Below are 12900 nucleotides of genomic sequence, written 5' to 3' on the forward strand. Positions count from 1 at the left end.
ATGAATAAGCAGTTTTCAGATGAAGAAATTTTAAGCAATCTATAGTCATACAAGGAAAATCACTATTAATTAGAAAATTTTAATTAAAACAACTCTGAGATACCACATCACACCTATCAGATTGGCTAAGGTGACAGAATAAGAAAGTGATAAATATTGGAGGAGATGTGGGAAAACTGGGACACTGATACCTTCTTGGTGAAGTTGTAAACTGATTCAGCCATTCTAGAGAGCAATTTGGAAGTGTGCCCAAAGGATATAAAACTATGTATACCCTTTGATCCAATAATACTGTATCCCAAGAGATTGTAAAAAAGGGAAAAGGACCCACATGCACAAAAGTATTTGTAGCAGCTCTAAAGGAATTGGAAATTGAGGGGATATCTTATCAATTGGGGAATGGCTAAACAAGTAGTGGTATTTATATGTAATGGAATACTATTGTGTAAGAAATGATGAGCAGACAGGTTTCAGGAAAACTCTGACATAATATGAACTGATGCTGAGTGAAATGAGCAGAACCAGGAGAATACTGTACGCAGTAACAGCAACATTGTACCATTGTACCAAGACAATTCCAATAGATTTGTGATGGAAAATATCATACACATCTGGAAAAGAACTGTGGAGACTGAATGCAGATCAAAGTATGATATTTTCACTTATTTTCTTTCTTTTTTTTTTCTCCTTTTGTACTGATTGTTCTTTAACAACATGACTAAAACAGAAATATGTTTAACATGATTATACATGTAACCTATATCAGATTGCTTGCTATCTTGGGGATAGAAGAGGGCAGAGAGTGAAAGAGAAAAATTTAGAACACAAAGTCTTACAAAAATAAATGTTGGAAACTTTCTTTATATATAATTGGAAAAAATAAAATGCTATTGATGAGACTTCCTCTTCCATTGTCAATTGACCATGATAATACCTACATAAGTATAGAACTTTTTGCTTTTCAAATTGGGTTATAGCTTGATCTTAAGTCATTTATAATCTTTCTGGACCTCAGTTTCCTCGTATTTAAAATGAGATTAGACTTAGATGGCCTTTGAAGTTTCTTCCTATGATAAGGGCCTGTGTCATGGATTTTTTGATGTCATGGCCCCTTTGGCAGCCTGGGTGAAGCCAAGGAACTGCTCATCAGAATCACACTCAAGTGCATAAAAATCGAATATATAGGATCATATAGAAAACAAATTATAGGGGCAGCTAGGTGGCGCAGTGGATAGAGCACTAGCCCTGAAGTCAGGAGGACCTGAGTTCAAATTTGATCTCGGACACTTGACACTTCCTAGCTTTGTGACCCTGGGCAAATCACTTGACCCCAATTGCCTCAGCAAAAAACAAAAAAAAACCAAACCAAAACAAAACCAAAACAAATTATACTGAAATATAATTAAACTAAGTTCACAGACCCCAAGCTAGGAACTCTAGTTCTATGATCTGAGAGCCAATTCAAGTTTGCATTATAACAACAGTGCTATAAGGAAAGAAGTGGCAAGTTACCTCTACTGGCTCGGCTTCGTGTCCTTACGCCCAAAACTGAGGTGCCTTCTTCACCAATGGAAGACGTTTTCAGCACAGCCTTCATATTTTCATGTTCAGCTGCGTCTTCTGCATATTCCAATCCCTGTGGTTGGCTCTGAGAGGGAGTGGAACTACTAGAGAATTTTCCCGTCTGCAAAAAGACAGTCAGAGTCAAGATATATGTCACCTTTCTAGAACAGCTGAATTCTGTTCAAAAAGGGAAAAGAATTCCATAGCTGAATTCAGTTAAAGAAACAAAATTGAATACTGTTAGAGTACATTCTACTTCTGCAGATCCAACTATTATTGCAGTATATAGAGGCTGTTGCCTATTTATTTGGAGATAATAATAATAATAATAATAGGATTTACATAATTTCTTTTGAAACTGTTTCCCTATTTCTCTCAAAAAGAATGAAAGTAAAAGGGAAAGGAAAGAAGGAAGGAAGGAAGGAAAAAAGGAAGGAAGGAAGGAAGGAAGGAAGGAAGGAAGGAAGGAAGAAGGAAGGAAGGAAGGAAGGAAGAAAGGAAGGAAGGAAGGAAGGAAAGAAGAAACTCTACAAATATTTTGTGAAAAACATTTGTGTGACAATAAGTTCTGTTGTGAAAGAGAAGAGCTCTTGTTTCTTCTATTTGAGAGGGAAACAGGGAAGAGACTGGACATGTGATTTCACTAGCATGGAAACTTCCTGGAGAAAAATCTTCCATTTTAGCGTGTTATTTTCTTTTTAACTTATTGTCTTGGAGAGTTGTTTAAAAGACCAACAAATCCATCAACTCTAGTTGGTTTTATGTCATCTTCCTTTGTGAACTTTCTTAATTGGGCCCTGTAGGAAGACCTTAAAATTCAGTCAAATATATTTATCCCCAAATCCTCTCAGAATAATAAAACATATCTCATCATGCAGTCGGTTGAACATATTGAGCCTTATTATGGTAGATTAAGTGCTAACAAACGTAGAACAAATATACTTCAGCATTTGTCAAAGCCTTTTATAAAAATGGAGTTTTATTAGTGAGGATAAGAATTTTGGTGCTGAAAACTAGTCCAACTTTCACATTTTTATAGATCAAGTTACTGAGGCTGAAAGACACGAAATATCTTGTTAAAGGTTTAGTGAGAAGTGGGGCCAGAACTGAAACTCAGGTATTCTGACTCTCAAAGTCTCCTTTCATTACTTAGAGTTGCCTCTCACAGAGAGGAAAATTTGGATTTAACACTAATACTAATGTAGCCACATGGATAAATGAGATCCAGGAAAACAAAATCCTATTTGTAGTAGCAGAATCATAATGAGCCAGGACTGGGGACACAGAACAATGGAAGGTTTTTGATATCTTGAGTTTTACTTGGCCATAGTGTGACCACAAAGTATTATGACTGGCTTTGTTCCTTCTTCCCTCCTTTCCTCCCCTTTGTCTGTCTGTCTGTCTCTCTCTCTTTCTCTTTCTCTCTCATTTTTTTCTTTCTTCTTGAAAGAGATAGGGAGACAATTTCAAAGGAAAAAAATATGCATTGATAAATGAATACCAGGAGAAAGAACTTTTTTTTAGGGATTCTGTTTTCAGAATTTAACTAATTTAAGGTTCATCTTTTTATAGTAAAGAAGCAACATTAACATTGACTCAAATTTTGGGGACTAAGGAAAGGATACCTTATTGCTCCCACACTATGGAGACTTACATGACTTACATCAAATATTCAGTGAATATTAAAAAAATAAAGTATACATGAGTTTCCAAATATCTATGGTGAGATGTAGTGTTCCCCCACAACATAGGATAATTCAGTAATTCCAAATTATGTAAGTCATAATTTGGAAAAGGAATTTAATCTGGAGTAGTGATGGGGAAAGAATAAAATTTGTAGAAAGATGTTATATTACACGTAAACTCATGCTGAAACAGTGAAACAACACCCACTATTTCTGATAGTGACAGACATTTAGTAGTTTTAACAATCATTTATAAAAAGACATGCAAACTGATGTTCTCTTGTTCTATGAACCATAGATTCTAGGCCCACCATAGTAGTACTAATATTTTCTGTACTACTTCATATAGGGGCTCCATAATGCCAAATACATATATGAATTCTGAGAAATTCTATTATGTAGATTTTGGGGGGAGGGGATGGCATTTCTATAACTTGACTTTTCTTTTTTCTTTTATTTGGCATTCTACAGATCCTAGGTATGGCAGTAAGGTAGCTTTAAAAATCATTCTACAAAGCTTTAGGAACTTAGCAATTCCCTGAAGCCTAGATGGATGTCACTTGCATTTGCCAATGATAATCCCCCATTCCTATCCCCCTTGCCTCATTCTATTTCAATTTAAGTATATAACAAGCCATTTAGATTTTAAGAAACAAAATAGGAGAGTCAAAAAGAATAAATCTACTTAGATTTCTTTTCATATTCCTGGTAATATTTAATGTCCAGAGAATATTTAGAAGTTAAAATTCAAATTTTATATTCCTTATTTCTCCAAAAAGGCTTGGGCTATCCTTGAGGAGCATGTGGGCATTTTTCCAGATTTCTGTTTACTTCCAGTGGCAAAGAAAACATAATAGGATTCTGCCTGGAATTTCTGAAAATTCTTCCTGTTAAATAAATACAAGGGAACAATGCAAACTCTGCATAAAAGGCTGTTAACGATAAAACACTCGACCAGACAGAAAATTCCAAGTGAATGGTTTCAAGCCCCTAAGTTTCAAATGCTGAGCACTTCACGCTGCTAATGTTAGGAACAAATTTCAGAGCACACATTGAAGAAGTCAAAAAGATCATTCCAAGCATTTTAAGTAAACATACCTCAACTTCATCTTCTTCATCGGTCTATCAGAAGGGGACAAATAATACACAGAAGATAGAAAGGATTCTTAGCAGATTCAAAAGGACACCTTGTTCTTAAGAGTTCTTGACATTACCCTCATTTCAATAAGCTCAGTAAACACAGAAACAACAGCAGTTTTTCAAGTGGATCCCCACTGCCTACCTCATCAAGCATAAGATAAATATAAATGTGATGTGACAAAAAGTGTGATGAACTGATATTCAAGTCCTAGATCTGATATTAGCTAACTGTGTGTCTTTAGGTAATCTTTTTGGTCCTCAGTAAGGGCTCTCTTGGGTTCCTCCTCTATGAACTGAAAGTAGTGGATTAAATAATCTTTAACTACCTTTTTGATCTCAAATTTTATGATTTTCCATTTCCTACCTTTGGAGATTCTTCAAGCTGACAACATGCCCTAATTATCCATCTTTCAGTTATCGATTCAAGCCAACAAACATTTACTGGGTTCTCTGCTAAGTATTATATATAATGCAAAGGTGAAATACACATGGACCTTGTTCTCAAGGAGTTTGGGGTCTAAGATTTTATTTTATTTCCCACTGCTTCACAACAGTCTAGAAAGTCTCCATCCTGTCCTATGGACATGCCATGCTTACCTTTCCTCCTTGTCTTGTGCCTTTGCTCCTGGTGCCTGAAAGATTATCTTCAAGCTCTCCTTTGTGAATTATAACTATATAATCTATATTGGATTATTTGCTGTCTAGGGGGGGGAGGGTAGTGGGAAGGGAAGGAGAAAAATTTGGAACACAAGGTTTTTGTGAGGGTGAATGTTGAAAACTATATTTGCATGTATTTTGAAAATAAAAAGCTATTATCAAAATAAAAAAAATAAACATGGGAAACTAAAAAACAAAATAAAACTATAACTATCCTTCAATTCAAGTCTCATCCAAGATTTATAAGAAGCTTGCTTCTGGATCACCCATCCTTACTGATCATGTCCCTACCAGAGACCTCTTAGAGCATGTCAAGTCAGTGCCATATAATTCATCAAATCACCCAATACCATTCTGCCTTGTATGGCTTTTTCTTGAATCTTTATTTTGTTTCCCCAAGAAGATTATGAATTACTTGAGAGCAAGGCTTAGATTTTATGTCTTTTCAATATCCCTCACAGGAGATGGTACATACAGTGCTTGGCAGGAACATTGCTTAATAAAAAGAATCATTCTATCTTAGAATCTGAAAGAATTTGAAAAAGAGGCATTTAATCTTAATCTTCCATCCTGAGGCAGGAAACTTCTCCATCAAAACCACAAGAGGTGGTCATTTAATTGGTCATTGAATAATTCTGGTGATATTGTTATTTAGTTATGTAGTGTCTTTGTGACCTCATTGTGTGTGTGTGTGTGTGTGTGTGTGTGTGTGTGTGTGTGCATGCGCGTGCACTTGTTTTTGTTTTTTTAGGAAAGCTCATCGAGTAGTTTGCTATTTCCTTCTCCAGCTTGTTTTACAGATTAGGAAACTGAGGCAAATGGTTAAATGAGTTGCCCAGGATCACACAGTGCCCAAGACTGGTGCTTTATTCCAAGCCCACTGTGCCACCTAATTGCCAAACCTTGTAGTTACTGGACTAGGAGTCAAGAAGAAATGAGACCTGGATTCAAATCTCTACTATGCTCTTGCAAGTTACTTACAGTAATATCTCTTAACCCCAATTTTCTCACCTGCAAAATAGGGATAATAATGATTGTACTAATTAAATCAAAGAGCTGTTATGAGGAAAAGACTTTGTAATTTTTGACATGATCAGGAAATTTTAATTATTGTAATCTGCTTAGTTTTAATTTTTGGAAGCTCTTTTATATAAATGAGTCAATATCTGCCTCCAAAATCAACCATTTTAATTCTGCTTCCTGGAGCCACACAGAATAAATGTTAATTTCCCTTTCCACATGAAAATCCTTCAAATACTTGAAGACAACTATTATTTGCCTTATAAAAAAGTTTTCTGTCCATGAATGATATGGTTTTCAGATTCTCATCTGTACTGGTTGCCCTTGTCTAAAAGTATTTTAGATACTTTTTTAAGATACAATTTTATTTTAGATACAAAAGTATTTAATTTGGCAATATCCTCCTATAGGCCCCATCAACATTGTCACTCCAGATTGTCACTATGCCATAAGTAATAGTGAGATGAATTATTTCCTGAAATCTGGGCATTATACTTTTATTTATGCTATCTAAAGAACCTTTATCTTTGCATAACTTCTGCTGTGGTTGCCGGCTCAACCTGACTTTATGGCCAATTAAAATCCTTGTATCTTTTTTTTTCACAAAAACTACTTCCTAGGCAAGATCTCACACATTGTGTTGTTGTGTAACTTCACAGTTGTATGATCTGATTTTGTTTTAGTAAAAATGCAGAACTTTACATGTTTACCTTTTAAGTTTTATCTATGATTTGACCCCACATTCTTATTTATGGAATAATACGGTCCTTTTGCATAAAGTAGGACTTAATAAATTTATTAACTATTGACTGAATGATGTAATTTTTAATTTTAATAGTGACCCATGGATTATATTTTCTTCTCACTTTAAAGAATGTAAACTGTTTTCTTATCTAACATATGCCTATGAGATGTTTAACTGCTTAAACTTCTGACTGTGTGGTCTAATTTAATTAAGAAATAAACTTCTTTTGGTAGCATAAACTATAACATGGTTGAAAATAGCAGCATATACCACAAGGGGTTTATTCAACTCTCCACTTGGTCTGGCTCTGTGTTGGTTATTACTTCAAAAGGACATCAAAATGTTAGAGGCAAACTATTAAAATCTTCCTATTTTGGAATTTTTTTTTTTTTAAGTTTTACTTAGAATTTAGTTGAGCTGGTGATTTAATAAGCTTGGATTTTCTACTGTTACAAAGCTTATTTTTGGTAGATACTGAAGCATGATGTAATGGAAAGAGCCTTGGAATTGGAGTCAAAAGACTTGAACAAGCTGGGTTCAAGTTTGGGCAGAGCTAGAACTAGCTAATTGTGTCATTTTGGACAAATCACTTCTCCAATCCTTGGTCCACCTTTCACCCCAAACAATGCCTCTCCTGATGCTTTAGCATTTATCACCCCAGGCATAGGTGACTTTTTCCTGATCTGTCCTTTCATAAGCATTTTCTTTGCAGTCAGTCAATACTGCCAACTAGCATTTATTAGGTGTCTACTAGGTGCCAGGTGGTACAATGGCTAGAGTATTGGGCTTGAATCCAGGAAGACTCCTTTTCATGAGTTCAACTCTGCCTTCAGGCACTTATTAGCTGTGTGACTCTGGGCAAGTCAGTGCTATTTGCCTCAGATCCTCATCTATAAAATGAGCTGGAGAAGGAAATGGCAAACCACTTTAGTATCCTTAATCCTTATCTCTTATACCACATTCTAAGAACTTAGAAGGCATTACAGCATCCTGGTCATTTTTGTTCTCCCTCACTCTCTTGCTCAGTGTCTTGTGCATATGGACTTGATGAGTGTTTGTTAAAATGAACTAAAGAAGTTTCCATTGGCTCTCAATACTCAAGGATTGGACCTGTTTAATATTTTTTCATTGAATTAAATAAAGGCATAGATGGTATGCACATCAAATCTGCAGATACTCCAAACATGGAAAAATAATTTGAGAGATATTAAAAAATATCTTGAGATGATCTAGATTATTGGGCCAAATTTAACAGAATGAAATCTAATGGGATAAACATAAAAATCTTAGACTTGGATTAAAAAAATTAACATTAAAAATAGAAGACAAGGGAGGCAGTATTAGATAGCAGGTCATCTGGAAAATATCTTGAGGTTTTATAGACTACAAGTTCAATACACTTTAATTGTATGATATGGCAATCAAGAAAACTAACAATCTTGGGCGTCATTAAGAAAGGCAGATTGGGGCATTAGGTGGTGCTGTGGATAGAGCCAGCCCTAAAGTCAGGAGGACTTGAGTTTAAATCCGGCCCCAGACACTTAACAATTCCTAGCTGTGTGACCCTGGGCAAGTCACTTAACCCCAATTGCCTCAGGGGAAAAAAAAGAAAAGAAAAAAAAAAAGAAAGGCAGACTGCTCACAGGTCTCAGTCCTATTGGACTCTGTCCTGGTCATACTACAACTGGCATATTGCATTCAGCTCTGAGGACCACAGCAGACATTAGCAGGACATTAATATGTTGATGGTTGTCCAGGGATGGGTAACCAATATAGTAAAGGGTTTTAAGAAGATGCTGTTTGAAGTAACAAGAGATGATTAGAGTTAACAGAGTCATGACAAAGTGTGTAAAGGTATCATATGGAGGGGTATTTGTTCTGCTTGGCGTCAGATGCTAGCCACCTTAGGAAGGGAAGAGGAGAATGACTGAGGGAAGGATAGAATTTGGAACTCAAAACTAAAGAAATAATTCAGAATATTTTTACCACATAATTGGGGGATGAGGGGGAATAAAATATTGTTATTTTTTTTCAAGTTGCTAAAAACCCAAGTTTAAGTTTGACATTTAACCAAAAAAATCTTTTAAAACTGCCAGAACATTCAAAAGTAGAATGGACTGTTTCAGGAAGTAGGGGACTCCCCTTCATTTAGGTTCCAGCTGATCAGTTTGAGATTCTGTGATATTTCCTTTGAAAAGTCTCTAAAGGCAATATTCTGAAGATACAGTAGATGGGGCTGCAACTTCATGAATGAAAACTGGAGAGAGACAAGAAGTGAGAAATACTGCCTCTTTCCATAAGCAAGAAGTCTGGGTTTTCCTGCTTTGAAGCAGGATGAATTGGATCCTGGTCATGCCCTTCCCTGATTTCCTCAGTAATATCTGCACTTACAAATATTTTAAGTATATAGAATATGAGATATAAGTTAATATTAAAGTATCAAATATAATTTAATATAAAATGTATTTCATATAATATAAACATTTTAGAAATGGAAAAGGGAACATTTAGTAAGTTATATTTTTACTTTTAGTTTTATGGCAAAGAATAATGATTTAACCTCATTTGTTATATCTATATATCAGATGCTTTGAAAAAAGTCTTTTCACATTAATTTATCATGGTCCAGTGAACAGAATTCTGGGCTCAGAGTTAGGAAAACCTGAATTTATTTCTATTAATCTCTCCCTGAATATGATTAGGCTAAATCTTAAAGGACAGGCACAAAAAAGGCCATGGAGAGCATAGCCATTATAGTCCTTATACTTCATTAAGTGGTGTAGTGGATTGATTATGAAACCTGGAAAAAGGAAGACCTAAATTCAAATCCATCTTCATATACTTACTAGCCGTGTGATTCCGGGTATGTTACATAATTTCTACCTGTCTCAGTTTCCCTATCTATAAATGGAGATAATAATAGTACTTGGGATCAAGTAAGAGGATCAAGTCAGAGAATAAATGTAAAGCACTTAGCACAGTGCCTGGCATGTTTCAAGTGCCATAGAAATATTATTATTATTATTACTTTGTTAAATTTCTCCATTTCAGATTTGGTTTTGGTGCTACCTCTTCCATGCAACCTTCCTGTACTTTCTTCTTCAGTAATTTCTCCTCATTCAAAGTTCCTGTGGGTCAAGTTTGACTGAGTAAATATTTGTTTGACTAATTTGAGGGAAATCTTCTATTTTTTTTTTTTTTGTTTCCTTGAAATGAAATTTGGGCAAGGAGTTTTTCACTTAACCTATTAGTCTTCATATTATTTTTGGTCCTCAAGTAGAAGAATGCTTAGCATCCTTTGCATACAGAAGCCAAGAAATGTGAATATTAAATGGAAAAGCCCGTCAGTCACCTTTATTCAAGGAAGGTGTCCAAGCATCTATAGTAGGTTCCTTTGGATTGAATGATGCTTGGAAGCCTAAGTTTTCTCTTAATATTCTGAGGCTTCTCAGAAAGCAAGTTTTTTTTCTTGTGATTTTCTAAATTATCTTCTGCTGGTAATTTTTTTATTATAGCTTTTTATTTACGAGTTATACGCATGGGTAATTTCACAGCATTGACAATTGCCAAACCTTTTGTTCCAATTTTTCCCCTCCTTCCCCCATCCCCTCCGTTGACCAATACATGTTAAATATGTAAAAATATAAATTAAATACAATATATGTATACATGTCCTAACAGTTATTTTGCTGTTCAAAAAGAATCGGACTTTGAAATAGTGTACAATTAGTCTGTGAAGGAAATCAAAGATGCAGGCCGACAAAAATAGAGGGATTGGGAATTCTATGTAATGGTTCATAGTCATCTCCCAGAGTTCTTTTGCTGGGTGTAGCTGGTTCAGTTCATTACTGCTCTATTGGAACTGATTTGGTTCATCTCATTGCTGAAGATGGCCAGGTCCATCAGAATTGATCATCATATAGTATTGTTGTTAAAGTATATAATGATCTCCTGGTCCTGTTCGTTTCACTCAGCATCAGTTCATATAAGTCTCTCCAGAAATCAAGTTTTACTTTGACTCCCTGGCGGATGCTAGAGTTCCAAAGAACTAGAGATGAAGACATGAGTGTGTTAAATTTTGAGCAATGACTCTCACTAGCTCCAATAATGGTTGTCATCTGAAATAGTTTTTCTCTCTCCTGCCTGGGGATAGAGTCCTGATGGAAATCATTCACTAATATTCAATTAGTGGTTTTCTCCAGGCCTCTGGGGACAATGGTGGGCTTGATGATTGATACAGATCTTAGACCCCAGATTGTTATACCTGGAAAGGACCTCAGATTTAAGCTAGTACAATGCTATTATTTTATAAGTAATGAAAGAAAGACTAAGAAAGGTAAAAAGAACTCAGCCACAATCACATATGTTTTTAGTGGCTCTGTACCTGGGAGTATTATTATCCAGTTTTGGAGATTTTAAGGATACTTCAAGATTTTATTTTCTTCCAATAGATAAAAATAACCTTTGACATTTCTTAAGGCACAATGAACTGCCCAGTTTACCACGTAAGGGGGGGATAGTATATCTACTTGGAAATAAGACAATCAGGTTCAATAAAGATGCCTTTGATAGACAGAAGTCCCAATTTTATTCCTTTGGATACTTGAGGGTCCCTGAATGAGGTTAATTGGGGTTTTTCCAAGAGATATTTTCTGAGGTAATGAATATGGAAATCAGGGTCTAGTGTAGATTATATAAAAATGTTTTTCCCATTCTTAGCTTTATCAATTACTAGCAATAACAACCTTAGGCAGATCATTCTTCAAGACCAATTTTTTTATGTCATACATCAGAATCTTTACAATCCTCTCCTACTTCTTTCAGGCAAATTATGCAGCATTTTGTCTTTCTATAAGGTAATACAACATTGGACTAAATAATGGGTCATATCTAACATGGAGGGGGGGCTGGATTAGAGAGTCTTTGTGAGGAGAAACAGAAATTTAGTGAAAATTTTAATGAAAACAGATAGAATGCTAAAAACTTTAAACCAATTTAAAGTGGTCTGAGACCATCAGACCAGGTGAGCTTTACAATCTCTTCCAAGTCCAAGAATTTATTATTTTACCAGTCTATTAGTGGTATTTATAAAGAATCACTTTCAGAGGGGATAATCAATTGCTTATGCCTAGAGTTGTAAAAATGCAAGAAAACAATTAGTGAGAAAAAGTCCTCTACTTCCTTTTTGCCTAATTGATTCTCAAATATAAAAAAATGAATATAGAAAATTATCTCAGGATCAAAGTTTTTAATGAAGATACTGATTAATATGTACTAAGTGATCAGATGAAAGCTATTATTCATCACAGCAGGTAGTTCTCAAGAATATTTTAAAAATTTTCACAAGAATTTTCCAAATAAAATGATAATAATTATAATGGCTAGCATTTATAAAATGCTTTAAGGTTTGTCAAGTGCTTTGTATTATATCATCTGATCCTCATTCCAAATAAAATGATAATAATTATAATGGCTAGCATTTATAAAATGCTTTAAGATTTGTCAAGTGCTTTGTATTATATCATCTGATCCTCACGATAACCCTAAAAGATAGGTACTATTATTATTTCCATTCTACAGATGAGGAAACTGAGAAGACACAGTTTGAGTGATTTATCCAACTAAGTATATAGATTGGAATTGAGGTCCCTTGACACCAGGTCAAACACTTTATCCACTGCAACACCTTGCTACTTTTAAACCTGCCATAGAGTTTGATTCAAATACTGCCTCCCCACCCTATGTTAGATATGACCCATCATTTAATTTCTTTATTGATATATTCTACTTAGCCATTAGATATACTCTACATACTGAATTTGAGGGAACAGTCTTGATTCTTAGTCTAACAGTCTTTGAGGGAACAAAATGTATTTTTAATGAGGCTTTGAAAAAATAATATCATGGGATAATAGTCTAGAATCAGAAATTATTTTGGAAGTTATTTTTTCATTCTCCTCATTTAACTAAGGCTTCAAAAGATAAAATCACTTGACCATTATCAAACAAACAGAAAGAGAGATAGGGATTGAGCCTAGACCTTCTGTTACCCAATATACTTCAGTTAATGTCCTCTGTTAGAAAATGAGA

At 34.9% G+C, this 12900-nt stretch overlaps 1 protein-coding gene across 8 annotated transcripts in view; it reads right to left on the bottom strand.

Annotated features, from left to right (window-relative positions):
• The window catches only part of FHOD3 (formin homology 2 domain containing 3), a 652613-nt gene that overhangs the window by 23535 nt on the left and 616178 nt on the right, over positions 1-12900 (bottom strand). For 5 of the 8 annotated variants that reach the window (XM_051969747.1, XM_051969752.1, XM_051969750.1 and 2 more), the window contains 2 exons: positions 4347-4370; positions 1513-1684 (listed from right to left, as the gene is read on the bottom strand). In XM_051969747.1, coding sequence (XP_051825707.1) covers positions 1513-1684; positions 4347-4370 — 196 coding nt within the window. The remainder of the gene's footprint in view (positions 1-1512; positions 1685-4346; positions 4371-12900) is intronic. The other 3 variants (XM_051969754.1, XM_051969753.1, XM_051969749.1) reach the window with 1 other exon arrangement.

The sequence above is a fragment of the Antechinus flavipes genome, chromosome 1, assembly GCF_016432865.1.
Source record: "Antechinus flavipes isolate AdamAnt ecotype Samford, QLD, Australia chromosome 1, AdamAnt_v2, whole genome shotgun sequence".
Lineage (NCBI taxonomy): Eukaryota > Metazoa > Chordata > Mammalia > Dasyuromorphia > Dasyuridae > Antechinus > Antechinus flavipes.